Genomic DNA, 22,500 nt, shown 5'->3' on the forward strand with positions numbered 1-22,500 from the left:
ATACACATATATATATATATATACACACATATATATATATATATATATATATATATATATATATATATGATCCAGAGAAGTAAATTTAACATGTCTTTAGTGACCAGTTACAATTGTTTCTGTACCAACTCTGCTTGCAACGCCAGTTAATGATAAAGTTCGAAGTGATAATTTATGCAATATTTGTGGTTTTAGACATTTGAGTGGCACTTTATCAGACATGCATCAAAGGTCTTTCCCATTTGTCTCTTTAATGTTGTCACTAGTGGTAAACTGAAATAGTTCTATACTCATGAAATTTGATACTGGTGACTACATACTGGCCATTCCGAAAATTTACCCCTATCTTTCATCCAAACACACTGATTAGCTCTCTTTTGCTTTTACTGTACCTCCTTCCTCCTCACTTTCATATTTGTCGTAATCATGTCCTTGTTTTCTTTCTTCTTCTTCTATATCATTTTCTTTTCACATGCTCTCTATACTAAATATTCAACCCCCTGACCATACTTTTATTTGCATTTTTTTTTTTACTCCCGATATAAGCAAAAACAATATCTGGAAGTTGCACAGTGTAAGAGCAGACTTTTAATGCAAGTCTGATGAAATGCCACTAATGTCTAAAACTGCAAATATTGTGTAAATTTTCAACTGGTGGTGCAAGCAGAGTTGGTACAGAAACAATTGTAACTGATCATTAAAGATGTTTTAAAGTTATTTCCTTCTCTTCATCATCATCATCATCGTTTAACGTCCGCTTTCCATGTTAGCATGGGTTGGACAATTTGACTGAAGACTGGTGAGCCAGATGGCTACACCAGGCTCCAATCTAATTTGGCAGAGTTTCTACGGCTGGATGCCCTTCCTAACGCCAACCACTCCGAGAGTGTAGTGGGTGCTTTTACGTGCCACCAGCACAAGTACCGGGAAGGCCACACTGGTAATGATCACGCTCAAATGGTGCTATTTATGTGCCACTGGCACGGAAGCCAGACAACTGCTCTGGCAACAATCACACTCAGACAGTGCTCTTGGCGCTCCACTGGTAGTGCCATCACGATTTCGCATTCACTTGCCCCAACAGGTTTTCGCAAGCCGAGTTCAATGTCCAATGAAGGAGACGGCATGGGTGCCAGTCGTCGAAGTTAGTTCGATTTTGATTTCACTTGCCTCAACAGGTCTTTGCAAGTGGAGTTTAGTGTCCAATGAAGGAAAGGTACACATAAGTGGGCTGGGTACACCCCTGGCAGAGGCCTTGGATTATGATCTCACCTGGCTTGCCAGATCTTACGCACAGCATATTTCCAAAGGTCTCGGTCAGAAGTCATTGCCTCGGTGATGCCTAATGTTCGAAGGTCGTGCTTTACAACCTCATCCCAGGTCTTCCTGGGTCTACCTCTTCCACAGGTTCCTTCTCATTATTTGGATTATATTTTACTCATTGCTAAATCCATACAACAGTTTTACTGTCATGTACCAAGATGTTCTACACTTGAAGAATTAGTCTGAAATCTGACAGCATTGATAGCCCATTGATAGCTTCATTGGAAATACACTGTCTTTATGCCCTGCCAGGACCGACCTTTATATATATATATATATATATATATATATAGTGACTATGGTAGGCACAGAAACAGAAGATGATATGGAAACTAAAAGATCTTGTAGTTCCCAATTCCAGGATCTTTTATTTTAGGTTTAGAGAAACCATAAATGATGCATGTGAACTGTTCAGAGAATTAGATACTCCTAGCAGAGATGAAAACTGAGAATTTCTACAAAATAATTTTGTTAAAGCTATACAACAGATGCGAAGCTGAGCAAAATAACATGGTGGTGGAATGATATGGTTGATTGGGCAGTAAAGGATAAGTGACAGGCTTGGAAAATCTGGGGAAGGTAGTAAGTAGTAGGGAGAGTATGTCCAAATGGCTAAAAGGGCATCTAGGTGACAGGCATACTAGGCAAAAGGTGAGGTGGAAAGGAAGAAATTCACACATGTACTGCAGCACAAGGTTCAGATCATGAAATGTTCAAGTTTCAAAGACAATGTATAAAACAGAACAGAGATGTCATTGGTGAGAAGTGTATGCCGAATGATGCATACTTGCTGTCAATATAGAAAAGAAGGCAGTGTGGAAGTGCTATTATGAGAAGCTGATGAATATACAGAATGCATAGGATAAATGGGCTAGCTCATGCTGACCCTACAGCAGGACTGGTAATTCAAGTTGGTAACAGCATAGTAGATAAAGCAAGATGAACCCAACAAGGATAGTTGCAAAAATGCTCGAAGTATCTGGTGATGAAGGTAGAGGGGGGTGGGATGTTATTTTAATGTCTTTGAGTGTCTTTTTGGAGAACCCCACTGAAAAGTTATGGTTAGGATCACACAAAAAATGATATAAACTTTTTCAGCAACCCCTCTATAACGATGGTGAAGTGTATGCAGGTTGAATATTATTTTCGTATACAAGGTCTCCCCAGCCAACACCTTCCACATCCCTAGAGTTGGCTCATTGGAAGGTAGGTCTGGTGAGATTGTTGAGATGCAGATTTGTGTTGCATCCAAGAAGTAAGGTGAAGAAGAAGGTCTGCTAGGTTTCTCACAAACAAAGAACATAGGTATAAGATTTTCTGGGCAGGGAACACTGACGGGATCGGGGGCATGGGTATATTTCTTGCAGAGAAATGGTTTGATAAGGTATTTGAGGTAGTCAAAGTCTGTGATAAAATACTTAAGCTTAGACTAGTGCTGCAACCATTATCTCAGCCAGGGCTACCTGATGAACAGAAAGACCGATTTTATAGCACACTTGCAGACTACCTTGTCGATGAATGACAGGGACCTTCTCTTTGTGGCTGGTGACTTCAATGAGCATGTTGGACAACATCCAGGGAGCTTCCATGGTGTAAATAGTGGCAATGGTTTTGGTTCCCGCAATGAGGATTGACCAGTCTGCTGGAGTTCTGGGTAGGGAACACTGATCTGTAATACTAACTTCAGGAAACCTGCCACTCACCTGTTCACCTACCAGTCTGGTGAGCACACTAGTCAGATTGACTATATTCTCATCAGGAAATAAGAAAGATGGCTACTTATAAATGCCCAAACTTTCCCAAGTGAAGAATGCACCCCACAACATAGGTTAGTAGTTAGTGACTTCAGGATCAGGGCTAAATGGCTGCCCAGAAGATGACCAGTGTGGAAAAGAAGGGCCTGCAAGCTTAAGGATCCTCTGAATGGACAGAGATTTAGAGAAATTATGTCAAGATTCTAATGAAAAAGTGGCGGATATAGCATCACATAATGTGGAGGACAACTGGAGGTTCCTACAGGACGACCTGTTGAGGGCTACTGACCATATCTGTGGCCGGTGCAAAGCCCCCTCTTGACCTAAGGTGACATGGTAGTGGAACAATGTAGTTGACAGGGCCATTAAGGAAAAGAAACAGGCATGGAAGGACTGGAAGTGTGGTGGTAGCAAGAAACTGTATCAGATTGCCAGAAGGGAAGCTAGGAGAGAGGTTTACTTAGCCAGAGAAGAAGCAGATAAGAAAAAATTTGCCAACGTTCTGCGTCATGAGGGCCAGAGACTTGAAATGTTCCAAATTGCAAGACAGTGTGTGAGAAAAAATTGCGATGTCATAGGAAAGAAATATATCCGCATGGATGATGGGTCACTTGCATTTAATGGTGCTGCAAAGAGAGAGTCTTGGAGATGCTATTATGAAAGTTTGCTAAATAAAGAGAATGAATGGGAGACAGTGTCAAATGTTGACCCAACAAAGGGACCAGCAATCGAAATCAACAGTACCTTAGTAGATAAAGCAATTAAGGGTATGAAGACAGGTAAGACCCCAGCCCATCAAGAATCACCGCTGAGATGCTTAAAATATCTGGTGGTGTAGGGTAGTCACCTGTATAGTTAACTAGGCAATACATGGAGTCAAACCCAATGATGGGTGTAGCAGCACCATAGTCAACTGCTACAAAGGTAAAGGTGAGCTTTTAGATAGAAATAATTACAGAGGTTTCAAATTGTTGGATCACGTAATGAAAGTAATAGCCCAACTAATTAGGTAGAGAATTAGTTAAGATGATATGCAGTTTGGGTTTGTGTCAGGGAGAAGCACCACTGACGCTATATTTCTGATAAAACAGCTGCAGGAGAAATCCCTAGCCAAAGATAAACCTCTGTGCTTGGCTTTTGTTGACAGGGTACCTTGATCCCTTATCTGGTGGTCAATGTGGAAACTAGGAATAGAGGTGTAGTTTGTGAAAGCTGTACAGCGATGCTATCAGTAAGGTGAGGATTGGCAACAACTATAGCAAAGAATTCCAGGTAGGAGCTCATTGCACTCTTGTTCATCATAGTCCTCCAGGCAATAACAGAGGAATTCAAGACAGGCTGCTCTTGAAAGCTCCTCTATGCTGATGATCTTGCTCTAATTGCTGAGTCACAACCAGAACTAGAGAAGAAATTTCAGGTGTGGAAGCGAAGTCTAAAATCGAAGGGCCTCAGAGTTAACCTAGCTAAAACCAAAGTCTTAGTAAGTAGGAAGGCAGACAAATCACAGATCCTTTCAGGTAGATGACCCTGTTTGATCTGTAGAAACTCCATAAGATGTACCCAGTATAAGCTATGGACACATAAGAGGTGCAGCAATATCAAAGGAAGGTTAACTTGGAAGATAGTTTTTGTGTGTGGAAGATGCACAGGTGCAATAAACACTGAAAATGTACAGAAAACGGATTCCATCACATGCTTGGGGGAAAACTAGAAATAGTTGATAGTTTCCGTTACCTAGGTGGCCAAATCAGTTTTGAAGATGGATGCTGCTAGAATAAGAATAGCCTGGGCAAAGTTCTGAGAGAAAGGTAGACTGTATGATGCCTGTGTGCAAACAGCCGTATTACATAGCAGTGAAACATGGGCTGTGACTGCTGAGGACATGCTTGAAAGAAATGAAGTTAGTATGCTCCGCTGGATGAGTAATGTCAGTGTGCATACACGACAGAGTGTAAGCACCCTGAGAGAAAAGAGAAGCATCAGATGTGCTGTGCAGGAGAGATGATTGTGCTGGTATGGTCATGTGATGTGTATGGATGAGGACAGCTGTGTGAAGAAGTGTCACACCCTAAAAGTAGAGGGAACCCGTGGAAGAGATGGGATGAGGTGGTGAAGCATGACCTTCAAACGCTGGGCCTCAGGGATGCAATGACAAGCAGCCGAGACCTTTGGAGATATGCTGTGCAAGAGAAGATCCAGCAAGCCAAGTGAAATCATGGTCGTGGCCAATGCTAGTGTTGCATAACTAGCTCATTTAAAAGCACCCTTCAATCGTTGGGTGATATGCCATGCTTGTGTAGATATGTTGAACCGAGTAAAATTGTAGTCGTGGCAGATGCCAGTACTGCCTGACTGGCATCCATGCTAGTGGCTTGTAAAAAGCACCATTTGAGTGTGGCTAATGCCAGTACAGCTTGACTGGCAACCATCTTTGTCAAAAAAAGCTTTTAAATGTCTCTGAATTAAGAAAAACTTAACAAAACTTAAAAATATAAAGCAGATGAGATGAGCACATTTTGGTGGGTTGACGTCATCACTATTGGTCTATGGGTATTCTTAGAATTCACTCTACTTCTAATATTTGCACCAAGTGCTCTCTTGATAACATGATGTGCTGTATCCTGCTGCAGCACAATGCAACATTGTGGTTCCTTTCTCTCCAGTGATGTGAATTTCTACTAAAGAGATCAAATGTTTACTGTAGCTCTCTTAATTAAGTCTGTTACCCAAGATAATTTTGATATTTACAGATGGAATACTGTTATATACTTTATGATTAGGAACATGAATTTACAATTTGACTGATTCAACTTCAACACTTGTTTGGTACATCATTGGTTCACAACTAGGTGGGGGAACTCAATAAAAAGGAGAAATCATGAAGCATATAACAAAGTTTTGTAGCTAAATGTCAACAGATATTTATCTCATAGAATAACGGGATGTTAATGGAAAGGTGACAGGGCTTCTAAAAAGGTAGACTATAGAGAAGTCAAGAAGAAATATTCTGAAATTAGCTAATCTAACTAATTACCTTGTTAAATGTCGACTATCTTCATGGACTTCCATTTCTTTACTTTTGTATTCATTTAATTCCTTTCGGATGGCAGCCTGAAAACAAACAAACCAAGTACTGTCACTAAAAAAGAAGTATCTTGTGCATGGATTTCATACAAGAATTCATACAAATGATATAAACACTAATTTGTGATAGGAAAAGAACAATTGGCTCTCAAAAGAGTAAAACTCACATATCTATTGTTTCCAAAGGCAACTGTTTTCTTGCTCTTTGTCAAATTAGGTTTAATTTTTTATAATTCATTAGTTACCCAATATCCAAGCAGATTATTTAAGAACAGTCTAACATAGTGACGTATCACAGTTTTTTTTTACATGATGAAATAGTGGTTTCTCTAGTTACTTTGATGAATGAAAGTTCAGAAAGACACAACTGAGGTACAAAATCTACATTTGCTACAGGTCTGTAGAAAACAATCATCACCCTTTGGCTACCTGGCTGCAGGGTCAGAGCTGAAGACTTCCAGTAGCATCCTCTACCTGTCTCTATCACCTCTTTCCCTATTGCCATTAACAGAAAAATTTGTACAAGTGTGTAAGGTTTGTACAAAGCCAATCCCATTCTCTTGTCCTTCAAACTTGTACAGGTCAGGTTCAACAGTGTCATGTGGCCAGAAGTTACCAAGATGCAGGATTTGTATAGAGTTATCTTGTCTTAGATAAGCAACAAAAAGTGCTAGAGAGCATCATCTGCCCTAGGTCTGGTGAGTGACCTTTAGAAGGCAATTCTATGACATGTTAATTAACCTATAGTTGGGACCCTCAGAGGGTCAGAGAGAACTGGAAACAATAGTGGTTAAGAAGTGGTCTTACACTCCCCAAAACCCTGAAGATACTAAAAGAGGGCCCAACTACCAGATTCAGTTTGAAGTCATGCATACATATATATAGGTGCAAGCATGGCTGTGTGGTAAGAAGTTTGCTTCCCAACCTCATGGCTTCATGTTCAGTTCTGCTGCATGGCACCTTGAGTAAATGTTTTTTACTATAGCTCTGGACTGACCAATGCCTTGTCAATAGATTTGCTTCATGGAAAATGAAAGAAGCTTGTCTCACACACACGCATGAATGTGTACGTGTGTTTGTTACTGTTTCCTTGTCGTGATAATTGTAAACAAGTGTCAGTCATTCAATTCTGATCTTCCATGAAAACAAGTGAGAGTTGGTGAGAGGAAGGGCATTTGCCTGTAGAAAAATATGCTTCAACAAATTCTGTCTGACCCATGTGATCATGGAAAAGTAGATATTAAAACAATGATGATGATGATGTGTATATATATATATATATATATATGTATATTTTAAATTTCTTAATAAAATGTAGCCACTACAAAAATGAATGTTGTTGATGTTAGTATATTGCTACAATCAGCACAAAAGACTGGTAATATTTAGGACAACTTGCTGTTATTAGTTGAAAAACTAGCATTACTTTACCTTATCCTTCGGGGTCAACCGGGTCCAAGGTTTGTCAGCCCGCCGGTCATAATCTTGAGCTTCAGTCACCTCCACATAATCATTAAATTTTATAATTTTTCTCTCCTTTAATTCATCTATACTAGGTCGGAAACTTAGCTGGAATAAAGAATGTGCAAAATGTGAAATATCTACAGACAGCTCATTTATAATAAGCCTGATATGTTGCGTACCATTACATACAACAACCCTTTAACATATCAGTCATAAAGTAAGAAACTAATATTCTCAAGTTAAATTGCAGTGATTAAATTTCCCAACAGAAATTTGTTTAATAGAGGTTTACAATTTCATTGAAGAATATCAATGTGCATATCTGTATTAACATGTATAAAGAGTAAATTGGATTAATTAAATTGTATCTTGTTAATTCCAGACTACCTATCATATTCCTTCTCATTTCCATTTCAACATCAAGAAAATTTCTCTTTCATTCACATGAATGAAATATTTTTGAACAATCCCCATTTATCCAAAATTATGTTTTATATTGGTTCACTATATATGTAGTGCTGTGTCTTTATATTATGATTCTAAGAAGTCAGTCTCACAGAACCATGTTCATCTTGTCCTCTGCATTTGTCTAAAACTTTGTCACTTCTTTCCTCTTGTTCTTTCAACCATAGCATCACCATAGCTGTCCATGTCGATAAAGAACTGCCTTGTTATAAAGTGTTGAAAAGACTGAATAAATGTGTTGTAGGAACAAAGGGTAAGAAATGACAAAGTTTTAGATAAATGCAGAGAACAAGGCGAACATGGTTCTGTGAGAATGACTGGTTGGAATCACAGTATAGACAAAGCACTACACATATAGTGAACCAATATAAAACATAATTTTGGACAAATGTGGTGAGTGGTGGTGGAGAAAGAATCTTTCTGAGGATTGTTCAAAAATATTTCATTCATGTGAATGAAATAGAAATTTTCTTGAGGTTTAAATGGAAATAAGAAGGGACATGACACACATGCAATCAAAAGATGGGGGGGGGGGCATACAAAATGAGAGAGGGGGGAGAGGGAGAGGGAGAGAGAGAGAGAGAGCGAGGGGGAGAGAGAGAGAGAGAGAGAACTTACCTTCCGAATGAGGTATCGTTTCTTTTCTTCCTTTTCTTGTTTAGCTTCTTCTGCTGATTTATCTTTAAGAGATAGAAAAAAAAAAAGAGGATAAAGATAGGATATAGTAGTCTACAACTGACTGTAGGCCATAGTAGTTTACCACTGAATGCCCATAACTGGACATATCTCTTCATTCCTGAATGTACCACTGCTGCACTACCCATGACTGCTCTGTTAGCTTTAAATTCATTTTGCCAGCTGAGTAAACTGGAGCAACATGAAATAAAGTGTTACCTAATGACACAATGTACCTCTCAAACTAGGAATCAAAACCACAATGTTATGAAGAAGAATCTAAACATCTAACCACTAGGCCAAGTACTGTTTCAAATATAAAGACACACAAAGAATAGACAAAAGTCAAATGTTGATATGAAGAAGTGAGTCAGTGAGTAAAACCTGATTGTAGTAGAGGGCATGCAGTTTAAGTAGTAAGACAACGTAAGTCCACAGAAGTTGAATTTATTTTCTCATTATGGCATTGGAAATGATGGGAGGAAGTTTTATGAGAAAAAATTTTGGAAGATTTGTGATTTTATTTCACCCTCCCCCCATCCTCCAGACTGATTTAGGCCTATTTCTTTTTTGGCACTAGGTACTTAAAAAGCAATGGGTGAAGCCTTTAGAGTAGGAAAAAAAATTATGAAAATATTTTGAGACAAAAAAGTATGTAATTTAAGGGAGATTTAGCTGCTGTTTCCAGTTCATTACAAGGTCTTCAAGGGATGTGCTAGAAACAGCAGCTAAATCTCCCTTAAATCACATACCTTTTCATCTCAATTCAAATTTGTTTTTTCCTACCATAAAGGCTTCTCCCATTGTTTTTTAAGTGCCTATTGCCCTCAAAATTGGCCTAAATCAGTTTGGGGTAGAGAAGATGGGTAAAAAACTATTTGCAAGGCTCCGGTGAAAAAAAAAGGGAAAAATTTCCATCAAAATGGAGGAAATCCAACATATGTGGTGTTCTGATTCAAAACTCAGCCCTACAAATGAAATTACAGCTATTGCAAGCATTTCAGACATGGTTATATTGTGATGCATTATCTGTAAGGGGCTCCATTTTGTTACACTGGTATAGGGTATAAAACTGAATCTTCTCTAAATTTAGAGCTTTACAATAAATTTAATAATATCCTTGGAGAGCTCTGTGGAAGGGGTGGCACACAGTTTGACTATGCAGAAACTCATTTTTTGGTACATCATGACAACATACCTATTTTCCTTGGAAAATCATATATCACTTGAAAGTTCTGGATGTGAACTTTGTTCTCATGTAGTTTTATCAAAATCTGACACTTACCTAAGATGTCAGGGTGCTTCAAACACCCTGGTATTTCCACCCATTCACAAAGTTCATCTGGAATTTTTTTCTTTTTTTGATTGCTGAATGGTAGCCCTAGATCTAGTTCAATGTTCTTGAGTGCTATAACTCAAGTTATGTTAATAATCATACAAGCAGGTAGAGGAACTTTTTTAGATTTATTTTGATATAAATCTCGATAGTGGTAGGTCAGTTAAATTTTTGTGATAAGTTGTTAATAATAGAAGACGTATTAGCTTCTATAATACAGTTGCAAAAACTGTCCGATTTTACCTTTTTTAAAATTGAATGAATGGTTGGAGTTGTTTGACTTATGGGACCTCCCCATAAGTCAAAAAAATTAATGGCTGTCCTACAAGTGAAAATAACTCAGCAGCTGAATTGAAGAAAACATTAAAAAAAATTGTTTCCTGAAGTGCTGTCAGATAAATTAGGTCTCTGTTCTAAGACTGAGGCCTGTTTTCAAATAAAGTGTGTAGTGGGGGTGGATGCTCAGAGAATGCTACCACTAGAATAAGAATAGCCTGGGCAAAGTTCAGAAAGCTTCTAACCCTACTGGTGACAGGGAGACGTTTGTGTTGGTATGGTTATGTACTACAGATGGATGAGGAGAGCTGTGTGAAGAAGTGCCACTCCCAAACAGTTCAAAGAATCTGGGATGGAAGGAGACCTGGAAGACATGGGATGAGGTGGTGAAGCATGACCTTCAAATGTTGGGCCTCACAGAGGCAATGCCGAAAGACCGAGACCTCTGGAGATATGCTGTGAGTGAGAAGACCTGGCAATTAAAGTGAGATCATAGCCGTAACCTACACCAGTGTCGCATAACCAGGCCACTCAAAAGTACCTTAGATTGTAGGGTGACATGCTGTGCTTGAGGAGACCTATCGAGTCAAATACATCAAAATCAAATGGAAATTGTAGTTGCAATCCCCGTGTCGGTGGCATGTAAAAAGCACCATCCGAACGTGGCCAATGCCAGCGCCACCTTGACTGGCTTCCATGCCGGTGGCACGTAAAAAGCACCAACTGATTGTAGTCGTTGCCAGCCTCCTCTGGCCCCTGTGCCGGTGGCATGTAAAAAGCACCCACTACACTCTCGGAGTGGTTGGTGTTAGGAAGGGCATCCAGCTGTAGAAACACTGCCTGACTAGACTGGCGCCTAGTGTTGATAGTTTTACCAAGTGGCCAGAAGTATACAGAAGTATGCAAGAACAGACTTGACCGAACAACTATAAGTTGTAGCAGCCTGAGTGAGAGATGGAGAGAGTAGGCATTAATCACAGAAAATTGTAAGGTGTCTTGGTTCGTGAATAGTTCGTGGAGAGTTTATTGGATTGTTACGTTGTTGTTACCCTGCTTTGTTATATGTTTATTGTTACTACATGGTTATAGTGAAAAAAAGTATCATTATAACAATTGGTGAAACAATAAATACAATGATTACATGCCAATTTTGGACTCTAGAGGCCCTATTTAACTCAATTTAGTGCAAATTCTTGTAGAAATATGTTTACTTAGCAATTAATTTTTCTGATGATATAAAATCTTTTATATTTTGTGATGATTATCTGACTGACCCCCATTGAGTTTCATATCAAAGTAAAGCTAAAACATTCACCTACATGCATATATGATTTTTAACACATCTCAAGTTATGGCACTCAAATGCACTGAATTAGAATGAGGACTACTGTTCAGCAGGCAAAAAAAAAAAAAAAAAAAAGAAACATGGCACCACTTTGAAAATGCATGAAAATTCCAGGGTGTTGTTTAAGGGATCCTGACCTGATATGTAGCAGTCAGATTTTAATTAAAACTATATGGAAAGAAAGCTCAAAACCAAAGCTTTCAAATGATAAATAATTTTCCATGGAAAAACCTTTTGACATGGAAATGAAAGAGCAAAAAAATGTGTTTCTTTTGTGTTCAAACAGTGTTTGTCTCCATTATAGAGCCCAAAAATGCTCTATTGTTTAATCTTTTCTACTCTAGGTACAAGGCCTGAAATTTGGGGGGAGGGGACCAGTTGATCAGATCGACCCCAGTATGCAACTCTACTTAATTTATTGACCCCAAAAGGATGAAAGGCAAAGTCGACCTTGGCAGAATTTGAACTCAGAATGTAAAGACAGATGAAATACCTCTAAGCATTTTGCCTGGCATGCTAACATTTCTGCCAGCTCACCACCTTAAAAATAGATAGAATATTATCTCTTGTCATATTGTAATATTGTCATATTATATCTATTTTATAGATATTATATTTATTTAGATCCCATCACATAGCAATAAGCTATGTGATGGGATTTAAATAAATAGAGAGAATACTTAGACAAAATATATCTGCATATAAGAGATGAGAAGATCATTTTCTGTTTGAAAATATGCAAAAGAGAATATAAACATTTAATAAGTTATATTATCAAATATTGCAAAATATCCACTTTTTATGTGAAGACATGTTTTTGCTAAAGTCTTCAACCAACATTATATGATCTGATATGAAAGCATGTGGTCTGATGGTTAAAGGTGTTGGGCTTATGAATGTCGGGTTGTGAGTTCAATTCTCAGACTAGGCAGTAAGTTGTTTTTCTCAATAAGGCAATTCATTTCACATTGTTCCAGTACATTCAGCTGAAAACAAGTACCAGTGGCACTAGGGGTAGCGGGATTTCAACCCTGCAACATTTGGGGTAGTGGGAGTAGATTCTTATACTCCAGCCTAAACACCTTGAAAATCTGGAGAAGACCCTATCTGTTGAGGTAAAAACAAATAATGCGATAACATGACCAAAGTTTATATTTTGGTCATGTTATCGCATGTTATAGCAATGTTTAATTAATCAAACTGTACAGGAATTAAACCGATCTCATACCATACATCGATATGACTGACTAAATATACAGGACTTTTTACAACTTTCAGACATGCTAACAAGAAATACAATCCCAATCAACTTCTAATCAGAAAGATAAAGGTAATGTTAATGGTGAAACAGTCTAACCAAATCACACAAAATGAAAGATGATATAGAACTTTTACAAACAAGCAAAGGGTATAATGAAGTGTAAAACCAAGTACTTACTGTGTAAAATATTTCTTTGCTCAAGTTCTTCAGGTGTTGGCCTCAAACTTAAACGTCTGTCAAAACAAACAATTATAGAGTATTTTTTTTAAAGAGAAACATAAAAATAATCCAATTTTTCTGAAGTACAACAATATCATTTTTATTTTCAAACAAGCTATGGTTTAATGTTACTTGTACTTTCTGATAGGAAGGATTAAAGATTAAAAAATGACAAAAGTAATGCATCATTGAACAAAATTGACGTAATCACTTGTCAGCTTCTGTTTTAAATTTTAAATGTTCACCAATCTGTTTGGAAGCCTGTCATATGTGTGTGATTGTAATCTCATGGACCAGAAAGAGCATGTTTAGGAAAACTACACAACTATAGGTGCAGGAGTGGCTGTGTGGTAAGGTTCAGTCCCAATGCATGGCACCTTGGGCAAGTGTCTTCTATTGACAATCGATGCTGGTGTGCTTGCATCGCCGTAACTTAGCGGTTTGGCAAAAGAGACCAATAGAATAAGTACTAGGCTTACAAAGAATAAGCTCTGGGGTTGATTTGCTCAACTATAAAGGCGGTGCTCCAGCATGGCTGCAATCAAATGACTGAAACAAGTAAAAGAGAGTAACTACTTCTTTAGAATACACATCCCAATCAACTGTAACTCAGAAGAGCCTAGAGCTGAAATATTTTGAAATATCGAGACCAGGAGTATTATTAACTGCAGAAGAAGCTACATGCAACAAATAGAGTGTAAAGAAATACTGACAAAAGGATGAAGTATGGTGAAGGTTGAAATATATAAAAATCTAATTATTAAAAAGTTGATAAATTATAAGAAAAGCTATTTCTATTCATTTTTCCAAACAGAACAAAGTTGCAGTTTTACCTTGTATTTCTATATTTCAGGGTGAAGACCCATTCCTCAGGACATTCGGAAGAACAATTGTTGGAAGAAGTTGGCAACAGACTTTTTCCAATCACCACTTTTCTGAATCTCTTGAAGATAGGCTCTTCACCCCAAAATATAGAAATATAAGATAAAACTGCAACTATGTTCTGTTTTCTTTTCATTTTGTAGTGTACTTTGCACCTTCACACATTGTTTTGACTTTACACATTCTTTAAATTTATACCTCACACTGCTTCACAAAATCCTCATTTTATTTTATCTTATATATTAAAAGGCAAGCTCTCTGTGTTGTGTGAACCACTTCTACTCCTACAATTTTCAACCGAATTTCACCAAATTTGACACGTGTGCTCTCTCTCTGACTTAAGACGCTTTTTCTTATAATTTTTTCCTTGAAATTCCGCACCCCACAACATAAAAAAGACTACTTTCAATTTGCCTAGGATTTGGCTTGAGCGAGTGGAAAAACATGACACACACCCAGCTGGAAAAAATCAATACTTTACTGTGTTAGCTTTGGCAAGCACTTATCGACTGCTTGCACAGTACTGCCAGCAGTATTCATTTGCGAGTTACAACTTGCCTCTGTTTTCACATGAGCGCTCTTTTTCATATAACTATTCCAACTTAAAACTAGCCACTTCAAAACTCTTACCCAAAATTAAAAATCCTTGATTCGATCTGTTTGATTAATATTTTTGCCAACTACATTTTATTATTTTTTGGGTGCTACACATTCACCGCTTTTTCCTTAGGACTTTTTCTATTGCATAAACTGATAATTTTAAACCATGCCTCGATGCAAAAGATCCAATATAGGTTAGCAAACAAATGCTGCAAAGGAAAGTAACCATATATGTGCAAATGAATCTGCTGAGGATGCTGCCAGGAAGAACTCTCTCAATGCACTTAGGATGGCTTCAGCGTGAAGAAGAGAAAGTGAAGAGCAGCGTTGTGATTGGTTAGCACGTTTTGCTGTGCAACGAGCTGCAATGAGCAATGTTCAGCACATCGAACAAGAAACACTTCCTCTACTGCTGCTGCATGAGCTTCAGAGACTTCAACACAAGGCGCAGGTTGACTTACAAGAGATGCTTCCTGAACTGCTGTTGCATGAGCTGCAGATACTGCAGCACAATGCACAGATCGACTTAAAAGAGATGTAACTGCTGCTGTGTGTGCTACGGAGACTACAGGGCAAAGACAACAATGGATGTTGTTCTATGCGGCAAACAGGAAAACATCAGGTAACCATACCCTTGTCACATTTATTTCATTAGTGTAATCTTCACAGTATGCTCTCCGTTAAGTGCCGCCAATTGTGAGGTAGGCAACTACACTTTTCATCTTTTTTGCACAGGCCACATGTCAAATTTTTTGTTCAGATAATGCTGTATGTGCAACCCAGCGAAATAGCAGATAAACATACTATTTCTCTTTATGTCATATCTTTAGGCTCAACCTTTCTATCTGCTAAGCAGCACATGTCAGCAGTTATGTGGTAAGGAAAATAAACCCAATTACTGCCGGTTTTTTACAGATCGACCTACTGTCCCAATGGAAAACAATGACAATGGTGTGGGCATATGACTCTGCATGTTCACTATTGCGCTAAATAAATCAAATGCAGGGAACATCTGCCATTATGATTTCTTTCATTCAGTTCAGAGGTGCATCTGTGAATGGGCTAATAACCAAACAGGCATACTTAACAAACAGCCCTGGGCAACGCCGGGTATGCCTGCTAGCATATGTATAAGCAACACTTGCAGCCACCCCAGTGGGGTCCGCTTGAATGGACAGCCACGTTGGGGTGGCTGTGAGTGTTGCTTGTCAGTGCAGCTACTGCATTGATCTGGAGAGATTTTGGAGTTGGCATTTTTGCTTATATATATATATGATAGGCTTCTTTCACTCTCCATCAACCAAATCCACTCACAAGGCTTTGGTTGACCTGAAGCTATAGTAGAAGACACTTGCCCAAGGTGCCATGCTGTGGGACTGAACTTGGAACTATGTATTTGGGAAGCAAGTCTCATACATATATTTATAAAAAATGCATATATAAACAGATAGCCATTAACACATGAACACATACATACATATATGCTGAACTTTCAACCCACTGCCAGTGGGTTGAGTGACAACAAACCATAACTTTTACTCCCAATCTGTCACACACACACACACACACATAACTTAGCAGGTTCAGTGACCATAGAGAGTACCTCTCACTATTAACCTGTCAGTCACATCTGTCTCTACACTGACATTTGCCCTTCCTCTATATCTGATAATTTTATTTACTCTTTTTATGTATGTAACTGTATTGTATCAGCAAATACGTCTCCAAAGAGGTTGATACATTTATCCTTTTGCTACCATATTTCTGTTGAAATACACTGCTTTTTTCTATAAATTTATAAAATAATGAATAATTCAGTGAAATAACTTTGGAATATAAATTAACATGAAATTTTAATGGAAAGTCTTAATTTAGCTCACTTTAAAACAGGAACAAAAATGGTTTAAAGCAGGTTGGCATGAAAAGGGTTAAGTGCATTGGTATGTATGTGCTGTCTGTATTTAGTGTTTACGTATGTACTTATGTCTCATTATATGTGTTTTGTGTGTTTATATCTATGCTATGTGTATGTACATATCCCAAAGTGACACACACACTTGAGATGACATCAGTATGTTAGTGTTCAAGCATTGAAAGAAAAATGACAGTTTCCACAGAGAGATATATAATTCTAATTACAGTAGGAGAATATATATGTATATATACTTATCTACTTGAAGTCAACGATTCACTGAACTATTGCTGAAAGTTTCTTGCCCTGTAATCCTTTTGTCGCACATAACAAGTAAGTGGAGAACAGCAGAATGAAACATCACTGCTCTACTGTGTTGAGCAATTTAAATCTTTTTCTTTATCCACATGCATCTCTCTCATTCTCTTTACACACGCACTCACATACATACATATACAAGAGAGAGAGGGAGGGAGAGAGTGAGAGAGAGAGGGGGAGAGGGAGAGAGAGGGGCTGAATTTTGTATTTGGATCAAAGAAACACTTGATTCTAAAAACTTAGTAAGATAATTTTCTAGGAGACATTATCTTTGTAGCACTTATCACATACCTACATATATGTCAGGTGCATTTAAATGCACCTGACACATACAGTAGAAACCTAACATCATTTTGATATTTTAGCAAGTTGTTAAAAAAAAAGAAGAAAGAAACTTAATAGAACAATATAGATTTAGAAGAGTGAGCAGAAAAAAAGGTAGAAAATAGTGCTTTGAATTTTAAACACAATTTAATTTATCAATACATCTCATGTTGGTTATTTATCAATCATCTATATATATAAAACTGAGAATGTGCCTGTCTGTATGTATGTGTGTGTGTGTGCATCACTAAAACTCGACAACTACCCAACCAATTTCATTCAAATATTACACATGCCTTACTTAGGGTCTATGCAGTGTCATGGCCCAAAAATATTTTCAATTTCTTGCCTAATGTGAGATCAGCAATCTCTTATCTCTTACACTGTTTCCATATTACATGTCAAAAGTGAAACAATAACATCTCTATTAATACTTTCACTATTATATGGTTTCAATTTCAATTACTTTCATTATGTATCTATATATAATAGGGGCTGGATAAAATAATGGAAACACCTAGCATCATAGTATCATAATTTTGAAATATCTATAAAACCATCAAAAGCTTGTTTATTTTTATGCTTTTTGCTTAATATGCTTTGCTAAAATTGCTGTTTCTTTTCAGATATCAGAAAAAGGTAATTGAAATTCATTAAACTTACAGACCTATCAGACTTTCAAAGAGGTCAAATAGTAGGTACTCATATGGCAGGCGCTAGCATAGCGAAAACAGCCGAAATGTTTGGTGTATCAAGAAGTATTGTCTCCAAAGTAATGACAGCCTTTGATAAAAGAGGGAAAAACCTCCTTGTTGAAACAAAACTCCGGAAGAAAACCAAAACTTTCAGATAGGAACTCTTACGTGAATTGTTAGAAAGGATCACTAAAGTACAGCTCCCAAAGTTACTGCAGAGTTTAATGACCACCTTGAGAACCCAGTTTCCACAAAAACTGTTTGCCGGGAGCTGCACAAAACTGCATTTCAAAGGAAGGCTGCAATCAGAAAACCACTACTTTCAAAAACAAACATTGCAAGGTGTTTAGAGTGGAGTAAAAACCTACAGAATTGGTCTCTAGAGCAGTGGAAGAATGTTATTTTCTCGGCTGTGTATACGTATGGAGACAGCCAGATTGCTTTCTTCTAACTGTTAAACATGGAGGAGGATCTGTGATGATCTTGGGGGCTATATCTTGGAAATCTGCCGGCCCAATGGTTTCCCTTCATGGCAGAATTAATAGTGAAGATTGTTTAAGCATTTTATCTAATCAAATTCATCCAGAACTGTTTGCGGAGGGAAACACAATCTTTCAGGATGACAATGCACCAATTCATACAGCTAAAGTCGTTACTAAATGGCATGAGGAACATTCTAGTGAAGCTGAACATCTCATCTGGCCACCAGTCCCCAGATCTCAATATTATTGAAAATTTATGGTGCATTTTAGAAAAATAAGTGAGGAGTCGATATCTTCCACCATCATCACTACAAGAACTGGAGACGGTTTTAGCTGGAGAATGGACAAAAATTCCTTTGGAGAGAACTCAAATTTTGTACGAGACCATACCTTGTAGAATTCAAGCTGTAATTATTGCCAAAGGTGGTCCTACTCCATATTAAAATAAATTTGTTTGAAATTTTAAGGTGTTTCCATTATTTTGTCCAACTCCTGTATATATATATATATATATTAAATATATATATATATATATATAACAGTCTTCTTCAGTTTCCGTCTACAAAATCCACTCACAAGGCTTTGTGCAACCAGAGGCTATAGTAGAAGACACTTGCCCAAAGTGTCATGCAGTAGGACTGAACCTGGAACCATGGAGTTGGGAAGCAAGCTTCTTATCACACAGCCAATCTTGCGCCCATATATACATACATATATATATGCACAGATATATATATACATATATAAATACATATATACACATATAAATACATATATATATACATATATACACATATACACACACACATATATATATTACATATTTATCAGGATGAATTTATCTTCAACCTTTAATAGGAATTTGTTGCGTACATTTCTAATGTCTTTTCTTCATATGTTATTTACGAATTTTTAAATCGTATAGGTATGAAAGTATGTAAAGATATAATCAATATCAGACTTAATTTATGAAAGAAAGTTCAATAAATTTCATCAAATAAATGAAATCAAGTAGATAGGATGTTAAAATGGAGTATGCTTTCATATTTCCAGACAATAGTTTCACAGAAAAGGACCAAGATTTCCATAAAGAGAACATCATAAAGGTCAATTTTGTACTCTTCAGTAGGTGAGATTTAAAGGAAAATAAAAATAAACAAAAGACATCTAAAATATACAGAGAATTTTCTCTTAGTTCTCATTATTATTTAGGTATTTGTATATTCATACTTCCACTCACAAATATTTGTACATTCATACTTATTTCTATATCCATCACAACTATTTGTATAATCATACTGCCACACACAATTTTTTGAATCGAGTCTCAATTCAAATAATTGTGAGTGGAAGTATGAATATACAAATACCTAAATAATAATGATAACTAAGAAAAAATTCTATGTATAATTTCAATGTCTTCTTGTTTATTTTTTTAATTTTTCTTTAAATCTCACCTACTGAAGAATACAAACTTGACCTTTATGATGTTCTCTTTATAGAAATCTTGGTTCTATTGTCCAAAACAATTGTCTGGGAATAGGAAATAAAAGCATAATCTATTTTAATATCCAATCTGCTTCATTTCATTTATTTGATGAAATTTATTGAACTTTCTTTAATAAATCAAGTCTGATACACACACACACACATATATATATATATACACACACACACACACACACGTGTATATATATATATATGTTTATACATACATATACATATATTTACACATACATACATATATCTATTTATACGAACATACATATGCATATATTTATTTATACATATACATATATATATATATATATACACACATACATACATATATATATATATATATTTATTTATACATACATATATATATATATATATATATATATTTATATATTTATACATACATATATATATATATATATACATATTTATTTATACATACATACATATATATATATATATATATATACACACACATACACATATATAATTACTATCCCATGAAAACTCCTGCCTTGTTCGTCTGACTTCATCATGTGTTTGGTGATTAAACTATTTGTTCCTTTCTACTGATCATATTATATATGTTTGTAATGGCTTTTATGTAAGTCTCCTAATTATATACCCACTAGAAACTATAAAATCATATATGTAATAGTGCCTGTAACATTGCAATTCCCACTTATTTACTTTTTTAAAATTTTCGTTGCGTCTTGCAACCTTTCCAATAGTTGTTGAGTCTGTTATTCAATCTGCGTTCTTTTTGTTTGTTCGTGCACATACTCACACACGTATGCATGCAAGTGTGTGTATGCATGTATGTATGTGTGTGTGTTTGCATATATACATATGTATGTGTGTATGTTTGTATATATGTATTCTGCATATTCATGTGTTTCTGTTTTTATGTGTGTCCATGGGTTTTTGTGACTATGTACTGTGCTTCTATGTATGGATGTGTATCTCCATATGTGTCCTTGTGTGAAGTGAAGTGTGTGTGTGTATATGGTCATGCATTTCAGTCTTCATTTGTGTATGTGTGCTTGTCCATATAACCTGTGTACCTATCCGTCTGTATGTGTATCTGTTTACTTTCATATCCATATGCCTACATACATGTGTATATAAATATATACATATAGGCGCAGGAGTGGCTGTGTGGTAAGTAGCTTGCTTACCAACCACATGGTTCTGGGTTCAGTCCCACTGCATGGCACCTTGGGCAAGTGTCTTCTACTATAGCCTCGGGCCGACCAAAGCCTTGTGAGTGGATTTGGTAGACGGAAACTGAAGGAAGCCCATTGTATATATGCATATATATATGTATGTGTGTATGTTTGTGTGTCTGTGTTTGTCCCCCCAACTTCGCTTGACAACTGAGGCTGGTGTGTTTACGTCCCCGTAACTTAGCGGTTCGGCAAAAAGAGACCGATAGAATAAGTACTAGGCTTACAAAGAATAAGTCCTGGGGTCGATTTTCTCAACTAAAGGCGGTGCCCCAGCATGGCCGCAGTCAAATGACTGAAACAAGTAAAAGAGAGAGAGAGAGTAAAGAGAGTAATACGCACACATACACACATGCATCTATCTACATAACAGTTCACTAACTATTCTACCTGTACATAAATATAAACTGTGGACATGGGAGTGTGATTATCTACTACGTATATTTCCTATTTAGTACTGGGGATGTACTCCTGTATTTGTGTGAGTGTTGGGTCCTTTGGATGCTTGAATAAAATGTGGATGTCAAGTTGACCCAGGTTGCCTCTATGTTGATCCTTGGCATGTTTGTAGAGTATGAAGGACTGTTTTTTGTCGTCATATTGTCTCAAATGTTCATTTAGTATTTCCACAATGCCCCTAGATGTCTCCCCTATGTATGTCATGTTCATGTCTTTACAAGCACCTTCTATGCATCTTATGCTGTAGACTACATTTCTAGTTCTACAGTTCATGCCAGGCTAATCCTATGTACCATGCAGTTATCATTGGTGCATAGGGTATTCTCAAAGGGGTACATCCTGCATAGTTGTAATCTGATGGAATTCCCTGGCTTTTCAACAATCTTAATGTTGAGTTTGGTCTCCTTCAGAGCTTTCTTAAATCTACGAGATAGTTCTCCATGGGCTGTGGCCTCTACAAACATCACTCCTTGATATTTGTGGATTTTATACTACATGTTTGCCTTTTTTGCTTTGTCACAAGCTCTTGTATCCTATTCCATTCTTTGCTTCAAAATCTAGGGCAGGTACCACTGGTATCATTACATATAATTTTATCTAACTTCTTTGTAGCACCCCTGTATACTTGAACCCTATCTTTCTGATCGTATCCAGAGAATTGCATGCAGTGCATGAAGTTCTGTACATGTTTCTTTATTTCATAGGGTTTGCATAGTGGGAACACGTTGTTCATTATCCTAACTAAGTCTGCTATCAGTATGTTAATTTTCATGTTATGTGTCAAAGCTGAGTTCTTGTGAACAACATATTTTGAAGCTATGGGTTTCATGTAATAGGAGTGGAGGAGGAACTGCACTCTGTTGTTCACAGTCTCTAACCAAAGTTCAGTATCAAGGACAGGGA

The 22,500-nt window shown here is 37.0% G+C and overlaps 1 protein-coding gene across 16 annotated transcripts in view; it reads right to left on the bottom strand.

Annotated features, from left to right (window-relative positions):
- LOC106869710 (phosphatase and actin regulator 2) overlaps nucleotides 1–22,500 on the bottom strand; it is a 372,706-nt gene that overhangs the window by 6,145 nt on the left and 344,061 nt on the right. For all 16 annotated transcript variants that reach the window (XM_089358127.1, XM_052970517.2, XM_089358129.1 and 13 more), the window contains 4 exons: nucleotides 13,161–13,216; nucleotides 8,709–8,770; nucleotides 7,593–7,730; nucleotides 6,112–6,188 (listed from right to left, as the gene is read on the bottom strand). In XM_089358127.1, the coding sequence (XP_089214253.1) occupies nucleotides 6,112–6,188; nucleotides 7,593–7,730; nucleotides 8,709–8,770; nucleotides 13,161–13,216 (333 nt within the window). The remainder of the gene's footprint in view (nucleotides 1–6,111; nucleotides 6,189–7,592; nucleotides 7,731–8,708; nucleotides 8,771–13,160; nucleotides 13,217–22,500) is intronic.

Source organism: Octopus bimaculoides, chromosome 9 (genome assembly GCF_046866305.1).
Source record: "Octopus bimaculoides isolate indiv1 chromosome 9, ASM4686630v1, whole genome shotgun sequence".
In the NCBI taxonomy this organism is placed as follows: Eukaryota; Metazoa; Mollusca; class Cephalopoda; order Octopoda; family Octopodidae; genus Octopus; species Octopus bimaculoides.